The sequence below is a fragment of the Panthera leo genome, chromosome B1, assembly GCF_018350215.1.
Source record: "Panthera leo isolate Ple1 chromosome B1, P.leo_Ple1_pat1.1, whole genome shotgun sequence".
Lineage (NCBI taxonomy): Eukaryota > Metazoa > Chordata > Mammalia > Carnivora > Felidae > Panthera > Panthera leo.
In genome coordinates, this window is record NC_056682.1 from 75560690 (window position 1) to 75579707 (window position 19018).

The 19018-nt window shown below is 44.0% G+C and overlaps 1 protein-coding gene across 1 annotated transcript in view; it reads left to right on the forward strand.

Annotated features, from left to right (window-relative positions):
• The window catches only part of GATB (glutamyl-tRNA amidotransferase subunit B), an 84736-nt gene that overhangs the window by 23570 nt on the left and 42148 nt on the right, over positions 1–19018 (forward strand). Inside the window, exons 3-5 of the mRNA XM_042935308.1 lie at positions 8422–8535; positions 10871–11069; positions 11540–11662. Coding sequence (XP_042791242.1) covers positions 8422–8535; positions 10871–11069; positions 11540–11662 — 436 coding nt within the window. The remainder of the gene's footprint in view (positions 1–8421; positions 8536–10870; positions 11070–11539; positions 11663–19018) is intronic.

The window sequence follows — 19018 nt, forward strand, 5'->3', positions numbered from 1 at the left end:
TTTCTCCAGGTAGATAATCTTGTGAGTAAATTTTAGGATAGATTAGAAAAGACTCAGCAGTTTCGGTATGGGGTCAATCTAAAATGAATGGGTTTGTGTGTTTAGCCTTTTTGACATTAATATATTTATTCTTAAAAGTTATAAACAAGAGAAAGACAAATTTCAGAGTTGGGGGGGCGGGAATCTTTCTCCAGTAAAGATTGTGGCCCCATCCCAAAGTTTTATTGAAAAAGAACAGTGATTTTTTTTCTTAAACATTATTCCTGTATCTACTTCATGCCTTCTTCATACATCTCTTCTCCCCAGCCTGTCTGCATTTCAAACATATTTACTGTCTCAGAAGACAGGAAGCCACAAATGTGTGGTGGACATCAATGAGATGACGGTAAAAATTGGCTCATTTAACTAATTTACAACTATTCAACTTGTTAGAAGGTAGCTCCTTTGATTTGAGAATGGGAGTTTTTTCCAGCCACAGGCATGCATGCAGTGTTATCTGGGAAAATTTTGGGTCACCATAAAACAGAGACAGTGAAATAATACAAGTTTCCTGAGGCATTAAGAAATATGGTCTCTGTTGCACTGAAGATAACACACTAATTATCACAAAAGGTGTTGGTTATCATTTAAGGGGGAAATAGCATGTTGACATAATACATAATTTCAGCATCTGTTGTGCCTTACTTTTGATTGTAAATCTAGAGTAATGGATCTATGGAGCTGTTTAGACCTTTTCTCATTAGAATCTTTTGCCTCCTAGGAAAGCTTGCATATGAAAGATTCAAATGAGATGGGCATTCTGCCTTTAATAACACTTGAGTTCTGAAATCAGTATTTTCTAAATGTCTACCATGTGTTGAGTAATTTTGTTTAATTCACAGAACAACCCTGCAAAATTACTATTCTCTAACAGATAAGGAAACTGAGGCTGAGAGAGGTTAGGTAATTTGTGTAAGGTCACACAGCTAGTAACAGTAGAGATTAGATTCAGATCTTTCTGATTCCATTTTGTCCCAGTTTGTCAATTAGTAAAAGTCTTCTCATAGATCAGTTTGACTGCAATGAGTAATGCCAAATTAATAACTGTTGGAAATGTTGTGGGAAAGAGACCAATTTAATATATATACCCAATCTTGCTTTTTACTGGCTGTCAGTCGCTCTTAAGCCTTCCTGTCTGATTTGGCTAAGTGACCAAGCTTGAGACTCCACAAATGAACATATAGTAGCTAGGCCATTGGCCTCCAACCCCAAAGGGAAGTCCAAGCAAACCAGGCTGTGCCCTGTGAGAAGTTTTAACTAGGTTAGAGATGGGTCTAGAGTTGCCAAGGTTTTTTCTTCTTTTTCGTACGATCCACAGGTAGATGTCAGATCTTAGATGCCAGTGGTCTGTGGAAAAGCAAGAGAGATTGCTCCAGCTCTAAAGACCAAGGTGGTCTAGGCTAGCCATAGCTGGTGGTGACTGTGGGCACCAGGTCCCCCTTGCCAGGTGGGCAGAGGCTAGAGGAGGATGGAATCCCACCTGAGGAGATTGGGCCTTCTGGCACTTTGGACCAGCACAACATCCTTGCCTTTGATCTTGACCAGACGTCGGGAGTGGAATTGGTGCAAGAGGATAAAGAGGAACCTTGGAACTGAAGAACAGTCAAAACTGCCAAACCACACCCTTCTTTGGAACAAGAATTGTTTCCTGTGAAGTGCATATTTGATATTTTTTCCCTTTTGTGAAAGAGGGATTTAAACAAAAGAAAATATAGCATTCTCTTTCTCCTTTTCCCTAGGCAGTGCCCATGTTTAGGCATAAAGAACATATATTTATATGGGTATATCCTTATAAACATTAATATCTGCATAAAGCTAGTAACTTCTGATGGTAAAATTTCACTTTAAAAAAATTAACTAACTGACCAGTTTTCACAAGCTTAATTTTCATAGCTCTCGTGAGTGTTTGTATTTGTTTTGGGTGATGATAAAAGAGCTCTGTGGTGAGAAGGGATGTGGGGATGCAGAAATGGGGGAACAGTTTTCTCTACCATAAGGAAAATTTATCTGTGTAGTTTTTTTCTTTGAATATGAATTAGAGGGAGTTCATGTTTTGAAATAAATTTATGGTTAGCAGTAAGATAAAGGCCCATTTTACTGCCTTATTTTTACTTAATAAATCTTAATTACTTTCTATCCATAAATTAAAGCATTTACCATGCTGTATCTTAATCATCAGATTTGTCATATATAGCATTAATTTCACAGAATAAATGCCATTTGGGCTTTTTGTAAAACATCACCTTATAGTCTTCACTCCAAAAGAAGTGCTAACTAGAATTTCAGCGAGTACACGAGTCTTGTCATGTTACCTCCATTTTTATTTTTATTTTTAAAATTTTTTTTTTTTTTAACGTTTATTTATTTTTGAGACAGAGAGAGACAGAGCATGAATGGGGGAGGGTCAGAGAGAGGGAGACACAGAATCTGAAACAGGCTCCGGGCTCTGAGCTGTCAGCACAGGGGCCCGATGTGGGGCTCGAACTCACAGACCGCGAGATCGTGACCTGAGCCGAAGTCGGCGCTCAACTGACTGAGCCACCCGGGCGCCCCTAACCTCCATTTTTAAAGGAGGCACTGATACCAGTTGGACTAACTTTGGGGATCACCAGTTAAGGATGAAGTAGGAAGGGGAGAGAAATGGTATGAATTACAGATTGTTATGAAAGGCAGTTTTATTTCTTTGAAGTGCATCACAAAATATTTCCTGGTATAGATCCCAGGGACTGACTTCACTGAATAGACTTATTTATAATTACTAGAATTCCAGGAAATTCTAGTGAATATTATATTGACTTAAGTGCGTTATATAATCTTCATTCAGCTTATTTGCTTAGCAAATCCTTTCCTAATAGTTAGTATATAGACTTAGAGTTTGTTCCAGCCCAAGTTGAGTTATCACAGATGTTCCTTAGAAATTAGTAGCATTTCATGATTTTTTGGCTCCCAGTCTGTGAAAAAGGAGTCCACGAAATTTTCAGTTTTATGTTGATTGGATAGACGTGAGAGTGGCATCAAATATTAGCTATTATCAAAAGTCACAGAAGTGAATATAAAAATGTGTGTATTTGCTGTGCAGTTGTGGCCCGTGTATACCCATATCACACCTCACTGTTCCTCTGCTCTGCTGAGTATCACTGGGGAACTGCCCACACACACTTCTGTTTCTGGTGCCTCCGCTCAGCTGGTAAAAGACCGGAAGTGGGAGGAAAGGAGCCACAGGGTATTTCTCCTTCCCTAGCCTCCTCTGGCAACACCTCTGGTAGTGGCTGGGTCTCATCCCTGGCTCCACCTCCCAGGAGACAAGTCTGCTGTGTTTCTGGGGTCCTCTGGGTGCCCTGTGCTCCGGATCCAGTGATGCTGCTTCTCCCCACCCCCATCCCTCCATCAAGGGGTAGAAATGGCTTCCTGCTGTTGAGAGTCTCCTAAATTGCATTACAGTGCCCTCTGTGATGTCCCAGCTCTTTGTCATCTGTGTAATAAAGTCTCTTTTTTCAGGTGGTTCTGTTTTACATACTAAGGGTGGTTTCTATCTCTTGACACATATATTTTATAGAACAATTTTGCTTTTATTTCATTGCTTATAGTCTTTTGGATGTTGATAAAGGGAATGTTAAATTATTCATTACCTCGGTTAATGTTTAATCAGCTTGGTATTGCATTTAAGTGTGGGGGGGAGCAAAGAGGAATAAGATAAAATGATTTGACTACCCTCAGGGAGCTCAGTCTGCTTGGAAGCTGGTGCTTTACCAGAGTGCATGGGTGCTGGAGAAGGAGTACCTAGACTGCAGTGGGGGCAGGACATCCAAGGCTTGCCAGGTGCTGAGATCTTGTTCAAGTGGATGAGAATACAGGGCATTACCAGCAGAAGCAGCAGTCTGCACAAAGGGTGTCAAATACATGTTTGCATGAGAGTCTATGGGATTAGGGACAGTGGAAGAAGAGGAAGCTAGAAAGGTAGGGGTTAAATCATGAAGGACATAGGAGACTCCCCCAAAGACTTGCACTTTATCTTTACAGTGATGAGAAGTGGTGAAGAAGGTTTTTAAGCAGGGGCATTGCATGGACAGATTTCCTCTTTAGAAAGATTGCTTTTGAATGGGTGTGGAGGAGATGTTGAGGGCTGGAATGGAGGGAGACAAACTTGGCCAGGTGGTTTGTGCAGAAATCTCAGTTGGAGGGGATGATGCTTGAATAGAGGCCTGAATTAAACCAGAGGATTTGAGAGGAAGGCGGGGTGGTGGGGAGGGGTGAGTCAGGATATACTGAGAAGGTGGAATATGTGCAGCTTGGTGAATTGGGGCGGTTGGGGGGGAAGATGTGTTGGGAGTTGTTATTAAATGATGGTCCATTTTACTCAGAGATTAGGAAATGCTTGCTTAAAACTAGAAGACTGTTTCTCAAATTGGGGTCACAATGTATCCTTGGAGGTCTGATGCATGTTTCTTCTACCTCTGCCTCTCTTATTTTCTGATTAAATAAAAGAGCCTCTCCACTTATTTTATAAATCATTTCGTGGGTACTTGTGTCTAAGGGCTTCGGAAACCTAGAAATAGAACATCCCCTGCTAAAGGTCCACTCATCACCAAATCTTCCACATGCCGGAGACTGTGTATTGTTTTGCAAATTGAAAAGAACACAGTGCTTGCTCTCTAGGAGTTCAACCTCTGAAAACAAACCTAGAGAGAAAAAAACTGCTAAGAAAAAGATGTTAGAAACGATACCTGCCTGAACTTATCTACAGCGGAGTTTGGTTTGAGTTGCTGCTCCAGAGTTACAGCCAGGTATTTGCAGTTTACATAGCTATCAGTACGCTTTATTCTTTGAAGATTCAAGGTAGAGTGTCGTAATTGAGAGCTGGAGTTCCGGGGGTCTTCCTGGCTCTGCCACTTATCATATGTGTCACCTTGGCCAAATTACTTTATCTCTAGAACCCCCTTCATTATCTGTAAGATGCCCTATGATTACTGAAAGGGTTAAATGGCTAACGTATGTGTTGTGCATGGCACACCTCCTGACACAATGCAGTGTGCAATAAATACTCACCGATGATCATTCCTGAAGCCAGAGCGAAGCCTCTTCTAAGACTCAGTTGAGACCGGTGTGCTGTGTGAGTTCCAAGGATTGTTACTTTCCTTCTGCATTAAAGCTATTGGGGCTAAACCTGAGATCCTTTGTAGTCACTTTATGTTAATTTTAAAGAAAATCCTGGGACATGCTTTCTTCGGGAGAAGTTAGCTCTTTGGATTTTCAAGTTACCTCTTTGATCCCATTATACATGATTGGTTTTTGCTTCAGGAAACTTCTAGAAACCAGTGTGAAGGCCTGGAGATTGAGACATCTGAAACCTTGCCTTGATATGCATCACCTCCATCCTCATTGGAGTTCAACACACATTAATTGAGCACCGCTATTTTTCAATTCCTTATTAGGCTCCAGGGATGCAAGGATGAACTGATAATTCCCATCCTTGTGAAAATTAGTCTAATGGAAATATATGTAAATAAGTTCAGTCCACTGTATTACTAGCACAAATGGAAGTGTGTAGACGATCAAGAGGGATACAAAGGGAAGAATAGTAAGGAGAGTTTCGCAGGTTTGGTGACATCTCAGTAGATTTTGAATGGAATGAGAAAAGGGAGAGTCCACAGGTCAGCATGGTTTGTATAGGTGATGGACCATATGGGGTGGTGGGGAGCAGAATGTGACGGGAGATGAAATTGAAGATGGGGGGTGGGAACTGGATCTTATAAAAGCTTAGCCTGTGGGCGTTGGGAGCCATTGAGTGATTTTAAGCAATGAAATGCTGTAGGATTTACATTTTTAGCAAGATCTTCCCAGTATAGCAGGTGAACTTGAGAAGGATGTTGGAGATGCTGGCACGTTCATGTCCCCACTACAGATTCATTGAGGCCAGTGACAGAGTCCTATTTACCTTTGTATCTCTAAAATCTAGTACTTTATAGACACTTCAGAAGTTTCTCAGAATAAAGACAGCCCAAGTTGAATTTTCCAATTCTGCATCCCATTCTCGCAACATGCTGACCTGGACCTCCATCTGTCATAAGCAGCTTGACTAAGATCATAATAAATTCTTTTTTCTTGGCATTCTTTTAACTGGCACTCTCTATTTACTAGCCCCTCTGTGCAGCTATAGTGTGGAGATGATTGATGCTTATAATTCTGACCCTGAAGTACTTCAAGTCTTCTAAATCATCAAAAAAAGATTAAAGTATATTCAATATTGCTGTAATGTTTATGTGTTTTCCCGCATTCTTATTCTTTGGAAATTGATGGTTTCTCAAATGCCTGCATCCTCTTGTGCACACAGGCACAGTGGGAGTCTGTGATCACCCACAACCCCTCACTCCCTCGCAGGGCCAGGTACAGGGAGTTTGTTAGCAATGCACGTGCAGAAATGAGCAAGCAAAACAAAGCTGGGTTCTCTTCATGTCTAGAAGGAGGAAGCAGGTTGGCCCCCCGAGGGGCAGACCCGACAGAGATGAGAGAGAAAACAGTGGGAATAATAAAGCAAGAACTGGTACGGATTAGCAAGACAGGCAGTTTACAGCAAGCCCCCACTACGGTAGAGCCCAGGAGGAGCAGGGCTCCGGGCTGGGACACGAGCTTCACATTCTTGTGTGCCTTGACCCAAATCATCAGGCTGGGATTTGGCAGTGTTCTCTGCCAGCTATATTTGTATTGCAGTAACAACTGTTCAGTAAAATACCAAACATTAACAAGTGAAAACATCAATAATTAGAGAGCATCCTTTTCCCCGCCCCCCCCCCCACATCTCTTCATGAAAACCATTATTACTGCAGAGCTAACAATATTACTTGCCCCAGAATGAAGAAATCCAAATAGAAGTCCATTTTGTAACCTGGTTTCTGAAGAAAATGCATATAATGATGTTACTAGGAGGGAGATTCACTGTTTGAGTTCTCTTTTGGGGGTGGTCTATTGCAGTGAGTAGAGACGCCTCTTACCTTTCTGTTGTACAGATTTGTCTTCAAAATCTGTGTTTGATCAAGTTCTGCCTGTGCTGGAGTTCCCCACTCATTATTCCAGCCTGGAGAGCCGGTCCCTAAACCACAGGGATTCTGTTTGTCACTCACTAGGCAAGGGCTTGTGTGGACCTTAGAGCTGACTTTACCATTTGCCAACTCAGTGATTTGGGTGACTCTCTTAGGATCTCTGGGTCTTAGTTTTTTCTTTACTGAAATAAAATAATACAAATTCCTTCTTTACAGGGTTGCTGTGAAGCTGAAATAAAATGGTGGATGTGGAAAGCCCTATATAAATAAAAGTATACTAAATATACTAATGAACATCATAAATATTCTAATAAAGAGTAGAAGTATGTTTCATTAGCAAGTACAAAAATTTTTCATCTTCAAAAATTTTCCCGAAGCAGAGTGGGGAAATGAACTAACTAGATAGGGATTTCTTACTATGGAGTAGATGTTCTGTCTGTTACTTTATGCATTCTGCAAGGTAGGTATTAAACCCTTATTTCAGAGATGAGGAAACTAAGTCTTCACACACTTATACATAGCAGAAGTGGGGTTTGGACCTGCTTACTCCAGAACTTAATGCTTTCACCTTGTCTCTAGTTGCCGGTCTTATTCCTTACCCCACATCCCCACCCCCCGAAGTTCTTTAAAAAGCTGTTCGTGTCCTTTTGGGCTGGGAAGTTTGCTAGCCATTTCTTGGTCGTTCACTCCTGAAAGTGGGATAGGGTGGGATCTAGAAGGAACCTGTGAGGTACGACAGCCCCTGGAAGGACCAGAGAGGCTCAGGAAGAGTCGGGGTGCAGGGCACACTCGGTCTGTACCTCTAGTGAGTCCACCAGGCCTGGACTGAAACTGAGGAGGCAGGCATGCCCCATGTCCCAGCCCTTGAGGAAATGGCTGTGGCCGTTTTTCCAGAAGATTTTTCCCGGAGTTCCCAGAAGTTTGTTCTTCCTCTGGCGAAGTGTTTTCCAACCTCGCTGAGGTGGCTTGGTGAGCTGCTTCTTGGCTCCTCCTCTTAGGAATCAGTGCCTCTCCTGTATTCTGACCAATTCCTTGCTCTGTTTTAGGATTAAGTTTATTCCATGTAACCCTGCTGGGCTTTTCTGGGTCCCTCCCTGTTAACTTTGATGTGGCAGTTCCTGAAGTTCCCCGTGGAACCCACCACTGCATGCATTTTCTTTTTTATATAAAGTTTTCCCGGTTCCAGAGGATCAGAGCCTACTTGCGAACTGGAGCTGCCCACACAGAGAACCAGAGATAATGCCTGTTGAAGGGCCAGATTGAATATTCAGGGAGGATGTCAGTGTGTGGGAGAAGCATTTGTTCAGACTGGATCTGAGAGATGCTGTGCGTCGTGTCTCCATAGGTTCTCAACAGGAGATGCGTCGAAGCGGCGGTGATGACAGGCCTGGCACTGAACTGCCACATAAACAAGAAGTCCTTGTTTGACAGGAAGCACTACTTCTATGCAGACCTCCCTGTAAGTACGCTTGGCAGCCCGCCCTGTGTACGGCCTCAGAGCTGGGGGGCTTGACGCGAGGGAGGGGGGCCGCGCCTCTCATGTTTTCAGTCAGAGCTCTGTCCGTGTCAGCGGGAGGTTCTGCCTGGCCCTGATGAAGGCAGGTGCCCCCCGATGTTTACTAGATTGGATGCAGTTGTCCTGATTGCTGACTCCTTGCTTAGCCTCATGCTTCTGCCGGCTCCCTCGTAATTGAACGGGGAGTAGAAGCCAGCGTTCTCGGGCTCAGCCCAGCCACGGTGTTTGGCGCTAATTGCCTGTTAGGTCAAATCTAACTCTGTGGCTGATGCAACAGTAAATGCATACTGTAGCTTTGCAGATGGAGTGATAGCTTCCCTCTTTGAAGTTGAAGTTACCAGTAATAGGACTGTCTCCTCCAGGGACATTTCTGTCATCTCACGAGGAGCACATAAGTGGACAATAGTAAGCGGAAACATGAACCAGAAGCCTCGACTAACGACAGTAATTGTCTGTGCAGTAAACCCAATATTAACCTGCTTTTTCCTTAAAATTATAGTTTCTTCTTTAGGAGAAGCCAGGGTGAAGTAGAGCCAGTTTTTCATAATGTTGAACTGAACCGAAACTGTAACGTTGAGTGGGTTTCCCAAAATAGTATTTCATTTGATCTGAGCCTCTGATTAGTAAGTATGCCCTTTCTTCAGATTTAGAAAAACGATAGCAAAGATACTGCTTCCCGTTATTCTCCTTGAACTGAAGATGAGGGTGAGCTGGTTGTTAGTGGGTGAGGGTGCAAGTGCAATTAAATACAAAATGCGACTGGAACCTTATTTCTCCAATTGCTTGCTTGCTGCTTTCCCCTCTGGCTGCCACCCGTTAGCAAATTCTGTCGCTTGGTAGGATGAAGGGAATGAAACTGCATTTTTTTCCATCTTTTGAGAGTGCTAATCAGTTCGGTTAAGGTGGGAGACTTAGCATGCAACTAAAATGAGATGTTTTAATTATCTGTGGCTTTCTGTTCTTTCTGGCCCAGGTGGCTCAGATAACCAGAGTTAGTCTTGCCAAATTTTACATGGAACATACTTCTGTAAAACGTCTTTGTTGTTTATCTGAATAAACAGTTCATTCAAATCCAAATATGACTGAGCATCCTGTATTTTATTCAACAACCCTATTCAGAGTTTAATTTTTATACATTGCGACTTGCTATTTCAGCACAGAGTTGACCCAGTGCAGTGGTTCTCAAAGGGCGGTCCCCGTGCCCCTAGGATCAGCATCTCCTGGGGACTTGGTAGAGATATAAATCTCAGGTGCTGCCCCAGAGCTGCAGAATGAGAAACTCTTCGGGTGGGGCCAGTCTGTTTCGACCAGCCTGCCAGAGGACTCCTGATGCAGAGGAAGTGTGAAAAATGCCAGCCTGGTGGCTAAGAGCAGAGTGTGGAGCCAGACCATCCGGTGTTCAAATCCTGACGTGGATACTTACTAGCCCTGTGGCTTAGGACAAGGCATTTAACTCCTTCCCTGCTCCGTATCTCCCTCATAGGGTTGTCGTGAGGATTAAATGGTGTGAAGAACTCAGAACAGTGTCTGGGACCCCATAAGCACTGCGGGGGCTTCAGCTGCTATTCTCTGTTCTCCAGTTCTCCATATCAACCTCCTGTCTCTTTAATGTGTGCTGATGCATGTGTGTGTTTGGAAGTCCTTCCACCTCTACTTAGAAGGAGGTGAGGGAATCCTTGCAACATCCATCAGTATTTTAGTACTACATGTTTTCTTAGCCGAGTGTGAGTGTCACAGCATTTTCTAGCGAGGGAAATGGGAAGTTGGGTCATGGAGGGCAGCTGGCATGATTGGTTCCCTTAAAGAGCAGGAACAAAACAAGCGTAAAGGCACTAGCAACTGCTGTCTCCCGCGCTGAGAGTAGATGGCAAAATGCTTAGCCAGCACTTCCTAATAAGGAGGGTCTGTCAAGAGCCCAGTAATCAGATGCAGGGTTTAGGCTAATGAGCTAAGTGGAAACAATAAATTCTTCTCTTAGAGGCCTCTGACAATGAGATTATTGTTATTCCCCAATTTGTAGGGAAGATGGGATTCGTGTTTATTGCATCATGATTGGGGGTTGGGGGAGGTTCAGGGAAGGTAAGGGAGGGGGAAAAGCCAGAAGAGGCCAGGTTAAATTACAGCTAAATTGCATAAACTAATTTTCTTCTCCTTTTCCTTTTTTCTTCTGTTGTGTTTTTAAGTAAACCTCTAGTCTTAGTGACATAAAAAGAAATAGTGAACTGGACTCCCGCTCACATTTATGGCCTAATCACTGTGTAACTCATGTTGTGTGCAGGCAGGCTACCAAATTACTCAGCAGAGACTCCCGATTGCTGTGAATGGGAGCCTGGCATACAGTGTCTGTGTGGGGAAGAAATGGAGGCAGGTGATCACCAAGACCGTGAGGATCAAGCAGATCCAGCTGGAGCAAGACAGTGGCAAAAGCCTCCACGATGAGCTGCGGTCTCAGACACTCATCGATTTGAACAGGGCAGGTAGGCTTGGAGATTTTCTCTTGCCTTTCCTTCCAGCCAACCCTCTTCCCCCCTAGAGTTTTCCCAAATCAGTTGAGGAAATAGGCCCAAGAGTTTCACAGATCCAGATCAAATATCAGCATTGGTATTGGCACAACTGACTCGAGAACTCAGCCTGAACTGTGATTACCATTGGGCTTGCTAATAACCCACCAATAACTGTGATTATCGTCAGGCTGCTAATAACCTATCCCTAAAATGTGATAAATGTAGCCACCTCGTCACCGACCCCGCAGCTCGATCTCTCAAGCAGACACTAAAAGAACCAAAGTTAAAAATCAAAATTTGAAGGGGAGGAGAAACCATTCAAAGGCTAGAACCCGTGTTGAGACTCCATCAGTGATGCAGGGTTTTCCTGAGACTTCAGCCTGATTTATCTGGAGGTCAGGTTGGAGAGCTGCGGTCAGGCTGACCCTGCCTCTCTTTGGTAGGAGTTGGCCTTCTGGAACTGGTGCTGGAGCCGGACATGTCCTGTGGAGAAGAGGCAGCAACAGCCGTCAGAGAGCTGCAGCTGATACTTCAAGCACTGGGGACCAGCCAGGCAAATATGGCAGGTAGAAGCCACAGAGGAGCTGTCGGTCGTGTCCCTCCTTCTTGATCTTCTTTTTCCGCTTCCCAGGTGTCTTCTCACTGGAGTGTTTTCTGCATCAGCTGCAATGGGATTGTTTACGTGTTTTGTCAGCCTTTAGACCTCTGGGGTTTTTTTCCTTAGAGTTTTCCTTGGATTCCTTAATGAGCCCCTAGTCAAAACTAAACACACCAACAGCAACGGCACCAAGGCACTGAGCCCAAGAATATGAGATTAGGAGTTGTTAAAAAAAAAAAAAAAAAATTCAGCTGAGTAAATTTGAAGATGAGACTGGCTTTATTTAAAGATTCATGAATCAGGCAGCGTCTCATCTAGCTAATAGGAAGTAGCTCCAAGGAGTTGTACAAAATGGAAGACTTTTATAGAGAGAAAGGAGTGATAAAGGAAGTTTTGCAGAGAGCAGATTGTTTCAGGTAAGGTCACCTTTCTTTGGGGGGCGGGGTCTGTCATGCAGATTACCTCTCTGGTGTTGATCAGGAACTTCCAGGTCAACTGGATAAAAGGTCACGGTCCTGGGAGAGGCTGAAACCGCACTTAAGTTTTGGTTTGCTATACTGGGGGTGAGCGACTTTTCTTTCTTTCTTTCTTTCTTTCTTTCTTTCTTTCTTTCTTTCTTTCTTTCACAAAGGACTAGATGCGACTAGATGCTTTCTTCTGGCTTCTTCTGTCCAAATGTTGTTTTGCACCAAAATTAGGGTCAGTGAAATAGTGTGTTTGAACAGTTTTATCTTTCTCAGAAGACATTATATTTTCCAGAATAGCTCTTAGTTTGTGAGTCTGTGCAGGTAGCACTTAGTTGCTACTTGATGATTTTTATTTGTGTCTTTCATTTTGTAGAATTTTCATCCAACTACAGCTGGAGCCTAATTACATCAAGTATAAGGCAAAGTTATGATTTCAAAATATTTGAAGTTTGGGATAATATCAAGTTCATTAGAAATGTAGTAGGAAATCAAACAAAAGAAACACCTGTGCCATTGGGACCAAGCAAAATGTATGTTTTAAGTGTTTGCAAATTGGATATAAAGATTACAAGTTTGGGGGGCACCTGGGTGGCTCAGTCAGTTAAGCGTCTGTCTCTTGATTTCAGCTCAGGTCATGATTGCAGGGTTGTGAGGTCCAGCCTAGCATCAGGCCCTGGGCTGGGCGTGGAACCTGCTTAAAATTCTCCCTCCACCTCTCCCCCTGCCCCTCCCCACCTCACTGTCTGTCTGTCTGTCTCTCTCTCAAAAAAAATAAATAAAGATTACAAATTTTGGTCAAACTCAATTTCTTAATGGTTCCTCTCATGGCCCCTTCCTAGCACTCCTTTTTTTTTTTTTTTTTTTAAACTTTATTTATTTATTTTGAAAGAGAGGGAGAGAGAGAATGCATGCAGGCTGGGGGAAGGCAGAGAGAAAAGGAGAGTGAATCCCAAGCAGACTTCGTGCTGTGCTGTCAGCATGGAGACTGATGTGGAGCTCAAACTCACACACTGTGAGATCATGACCTGAGCCGAAATCAAGAGTGGGATGCTGGATCAGCTGAACCGCCCAGGTGCTCCTCCTGCCCTTAAGTCACCAAAAGCTAGCCTCGCCCATGATTGCCCTCTATTTTCTGTTCCCAGGGGCTTTAAACAAAACTCTTGCCACTCAGCATTCCTTGAGTAGAGAAAGGCAGGAGTGGAGAAAAGATACAGATTCTGCATATACAGTTGTTAATTCATAGTTCAGTAGTGTATTAGAGTACTCCAGCGAGACAGAACCAATAGCATGTGTGTATATGTGCACGTGAATGTCATATGTATGTATGTTTATAAATGAAGAGATTTATTCTAAGGAACTGGCTGATGTGATTATGGAGGCCCAGCAGTCCCATGATCTGTAGTCAGCAGGCTGCAGGAGGGCTGGTAGTATAGTTCCAGACCAAGTCTGAAGGCCCGAGAACCAGGAGAGCCGGTGGTGGAAGTTCCAGTGTGAGGCTGAATCCGAAGGCTGGAGGAGACCAGTACCCCGGCTCCATGACAGTCAGGCAGAGAGAGCAAGTTGCCCCCTCCTCTACCTTTTGTTCTCCTCAGGCCTCCAGCAGATTGAATGAGGCCTACCCACAATGGCAAAGGCAGTCTGCTTTATTCAGTCTACCAATTCAAATGTTCTCTCCTCCAGAAGCAGCTCACAGACACACCCAGAATACCGTTTAACCAAATATCTGGGCACTTCGTGACTCTGTCAAGTTGACCCATAAAATTAACCATCAGAAAGTGGTCACAGTGGATGCCAGTAAATACCATTTGAGGATGATGATTCTTCTCCTTGTTGGTTTATAATACTATTTACCAACCTTTTGATGTCCCACATTATATTTGTGTGTTACAAAAGGACTTCTGAAATTGTAACGCCACATTTGTCACAGAGAACATGTTACAAGCAACAAACTGTAACATTGGAGCCCCATACAAGTTGAATTTGAAGACAGAACTTGCCTATTTAGTATCTACTTTAAGCTAAACACTGGAAAAACACAGCTACATGAGTCTGCCTACAACTTGGCTTTATAGAAGCGAGGCTCTGTTGTAGGGTAAGAGAACTCTCCATTTCAGATTTATGGTTCACGCTGCTTTTTTACCCACAGAACATAAATGAAATATGGGCAGGTTGGATGGTTATCCATTTATGCACTAAGTGTTGATTCTCTATCACTTAAAAAAATTTTATTATTCCGTTCTTCCTCAAAATAACTGTGATTCCTAGCAAACCTATGGAATAATAAACGGACCACCTGTTAGCTGAGAAATAGTCCCATCTGGGTCCTTGCCAAGAGATAAACCATAACGGCAAGAACTCATCAGTCGGTGACAGCTGAGAGGGTTCATTAAATCTCATTTGTTGTGACACTGTTTGTTGCTTTTAAATACAAATCCAGCAGCTTTGCCCCTAGCACAGCAGCAGAGCGGCTGCGGCTGTTCTGAGTGCTATGGGGAGGGAAGGTCCGCATAGAGTCTGCAGGGGTCCAGCTTTTTGTGCTGTTAGTATTTTATCAGCCCCAACCCCTTTGATCCTTCTTCTGCCCCACCACCGTAGGACCACTATGCTGGCATTGGAGACTGCAGTCTGAGAACTGAGGACCACCCTAGAAGGGACCAGTGGACCCCCAGGGTGCTTTTGGAATGAAGCTTCAGTTGCTCGGACTGTGATTCAGTGAGTTCCTGATAGTTTTGCTAATGAGCATGGGTCAGCTCAGCCTGGGTTCCTGAAGTCATTTCCTTCTCAGTGGACATTTGCCACTGTTGAGATCCTCAAAGCCATCTGTAGAGTTGAGTGTGCACTGAAGTAGACATTTGACATGGTTTCAGTGATAATGTCTGCCATTTTGAACAGCTAGCCTGTGCTCATCAGCTCACCAAGCATTTTTAAAAATTACCATCTCGTTTAAACTTTACGGCATTCCTGAGAGATAGGTGCTGTCACGCCTGTTGTATAGGTGAAGAGGCTGAGGTTTAGAGAGGTCGTGGTATTTGCCCAAGGCTCACAAGAAGTGACTGAGCTGGGATTTGAGCCCAGGTGTGTCTGAGCCCAGGAGCCCTTTCTCTAAACCCCGCATCGCACTGCGTCCTAGAGGCAGCCGCGACAGTGTCACAGCCATAGATGACACCTTAGAGAGGCAGGATGGCAGAGCGTGGGTGCTGAGGATGCTAAGGTCCCAGCCCTGGGTTGGGGCCCTGTCCTGCCTCTGGTGGCCGAAAGAACCTGCGCAAGGGGTTTTGATTTCTCTGAGCCTCACTTTCCACATTTATGAAGCGAGTCCCCAGATACTTGTGTATGGAAAGGGAAAGGTCATCACATAGGGCTGGACAGCTGGGTGTGGTGTCGCTGCGCACTGAGACATGGAAGACAAGGGAGAAAATCTGGAATTCCATCTTGGGTATGTGAAGTTTGAGATGCCCAAAGGGTGTCTAAGCGGCTTCATCTAAAGCTGCATCGTAGGAAATGAATGTGATAAAGTGTATAAAACTTCTCACAAGCGCTGACAAGTAGCATGTGCTCGGTAAACGTTAGGTGCTTTTATTAATGATAGTAAGTACTGTTGCTTTTACAGAACCACCGCTCACTTTGGGTACATAAGCTTTGTGAAATATGTTCAATAAAATTTGGTCAGTGTGTGTGTGTGTGTGTGTGTGTGTGTGTGTGTGTGTGTGTGTGTCAGAACTTGTTATTTAAGTCCTGGAGAGCATCCAGTGATCAGAATGAGATAGCTTAACAGACCTCTCTAAATCCTCAGGCCCCTGCTGTTTACAGAAACAGTTTTCTGTCCTGATGGTATATTTCTGATGTGTGAATGTGTTCTTAGAAAAAAAATATGTAACTGCACCATATCACTGTGCTCAGTGGTATCGTTTTTTTAGTTTTGCTGTTACAAATCTCTGTTTCTGGAGGGCACAAATCGAGCTTGATAACGCTCTCATGATGTGTGAATGAAGGCCCCTCACTCAGTGCTGCAGAATGCATTGAGGTAAACCTGACTGGTAAGGCTTTTGTGCACTGGAGGCAATTTAACTTAATTTGTTTAAAAGGTATTTTGTCTTCACTGGATAGAATGTCTTTTGTTAATGCTTGATACTATATTTGAATCCAGGCTAGTGGACTCTCTTTCAACACTGCAGGATACTAAATGATTCCTCTCAGACATTTATGTAGCATGGCCTTCGCCGGGAGAGACTGAAATTCATGCTCTTGTTCCTTATCCAAGTTAAAATTCTAAATTGCAAAAGATGGTGCCATTTTTAAAAGCGGATGAAGTCCCACTCAGGGTTCCCTGAGTTCAAAAAAAAAGTTGTTTCCCAAGAAGTGAGATTTGGTTGAGCACAGCTCAGCATACTTTAGAAGTTTTCCTCTGAGCTGAATAGGCCTTTCAGATGATTCCAGCTGTAGATCAGTCCTATTCAGACAGAAGTTGAGAACTTATCAGGAGCTTCTTGTGAGACAGTAACCAGTCTGCTTACTCATTTCTCAGGAAAATACCAGAGTTCTGGCTTCTCCAACAAGGTATTAATTTATTGAACAGTTACTTTCTGCCAGATCCAGCTCTAGATTCTGAATATGGCAGTGAAAAAGACAATGGCATCAAATAAGACTGAAAAGAGTAGACAAGGGATAGATTACCAATAATGAGAAGAAATTTGGACTTCATCCCAAATGCAGTGGGAAGTCATTGAAGGGCTTTTAAGTAAGGGAATGACAGAGTCTGAAGAACGTTGTAGAAAACCACTCTGGCTGCTGTGTTGAAAGTGGATTTCAGATGAGTAGGAGTAGAAGCAAAGAGACCAGGAAAGAAGCTCTTATAGTAGACCAGATGAAAGATGATGCTGTTTTGGACAGGGTGGCGTCAGGAAAGATGGAGAGATCAAGCTGAGTAGATTCAAGGTGGATTTTACAAATAATGGGATTTGTTAACAGGCTGGTGTGGAAATCAAGGGGCAGGAAGAAATCAAGGATGCCTTCAAAGAAGCTTGAGGAGCTAGGTGGTGCTGTTGGCTGAAACTGGGAAGATGAAGATGAGCATATTTGTGGAGGGGAAATCGGGATTTAGTTCTGGAAAGTGAAATATCTGTGAGATCTCCAAGTGGAAGTGTCAGGTGGAGGTAAGGGTGGGGCTCAGAGTAGAGGTCTGGGCAGAAGAGAGAAATTTAGGACTTAGCAGCACATTGGTGGTATTTATAACTATATACCCCTCCAGAGAGAGTGCAAGAAGAGGGTCCTGAATTAGATGGGGGAAGAAAATACCAGCAGACGAAATCCAAGTAGAGTGTCCAGAGAGGTAGGAGGGAAGCCAAGAGCATATAAGGTCACGGCAGCTGAGAGAGGAAGGTAGTTGAAGAAGGAAGGATTAGTCGGTATGTTGCATGCTTCTGGAGTGTCCAGCAAGGGGAGACAGAACAGGTCCTGTGTCCACTGCATTTGGCAGCCAGGAGGTTGCTGGTGACTTTAGCGAGGAATTTTCAGACAGGCGGGGACAGAAGCCAGACTGAAGAAGGTTTAGGAGTGAACAGGAGGTGAGATGGTAGAGACAAGATGTGCAACAAGCAAGCAAAACCTGTGGGAGAGGATTTGCTGGAAAGGAAAGCAGAGAGCCAGCTTAGTAACTGATGGAAAGCAAATGGGGTTCAAGGGGCTAGGGTTTGTGCTTTGTTTGGTTTGTTTTTGTTTTCCGGGAGAGAGACTTTCCGCGTGTGTCTCTACTAGAAGTACTGCCAAGAAAGCAAGGGGGTTGACTGATGTGGGAGAGAGGAGGCAGCTGAAAGAATGATGTTCTTGGGAAGGAGGGTGGGTGAGGATTTGAAATCCAGGGACAGTCCTGAAGAGACTTCCATTTCGGTCCTAAGGACAAGATTAATTCAAAACAGACTGCAGTCATGTGCTAAGTTCTATGGTATTGACCGTGTATATTCTAATAATTCAGAGGAGCCACCAGCGGAGGCAAGCTTATTGATGAGAGCTTCTAGGAGGAGAAGTGGTAACACTTAAGTGGGATCTTGGGGGATGAGCAGAGGCTGAAGAAGGGACAGTAATAGTGATAAAGAGGACGTGCAGGAGCCAGTGGAGTGGGCAGGGTCTCCTATGCAGAAAGCTTCCCTGACTGGAGGAAAGCGTTCTCATGGTCTGAGTAGCAGAGAAAATGTGGGTCGCATCAGCCAAGACTGGATGACGGCTCTTCAGTACCAAGCAGAGGAGACAAGATGGTCCAGCAGGAGCTGGCCCTGCACATGAGCAAGCAGAGAAAATGATGAAAGCCACATCATAGCAGGATGAAAGTCATAGCCACATTGTGGGTGACTGGACAAGGAGAGGTTGCTGAACTACAAGTCGGGATGTGATTCTGAAACCCGGTCTGAAGTTCCGAGCCCTCCGGCGAGGGTGGCCGCAGTGGAAATAGAGAGGAAGTGACAGATGTGAGGGGGGTTGGGAGAGAAGAACTGACAAGATCTAGTTGTCAGTTTGGATGTAACGGGAAAAGAAAACAGAGGCAGCGTAGATGACTTCAGGTTTCCTAGACCACGAGTCTAATGTCAGGAATAGTTGGGACTTCTTGACGTTCAAGGAGGCACAAATTGTCCAAAATGTTGAGAAGTCCGTGCTAGAGACGTAGATTAATTTCTGAGCTGAAAGCACCTTTTTCCCTGACGGTCAGCATGGGTGGCACTTGGGGTCGCAGAGTGGGGGAGCTCATCCTTTGTTCTGGGGGAACAAGTGGAGAGAGTAGGGCAGGCAGTGGGTGGCCAGTGGTCTCAAGCTTGCAGGAGGTTGAGCCCCACATCAGCATTTGGGGGAGCAACAGAGACTAAGAC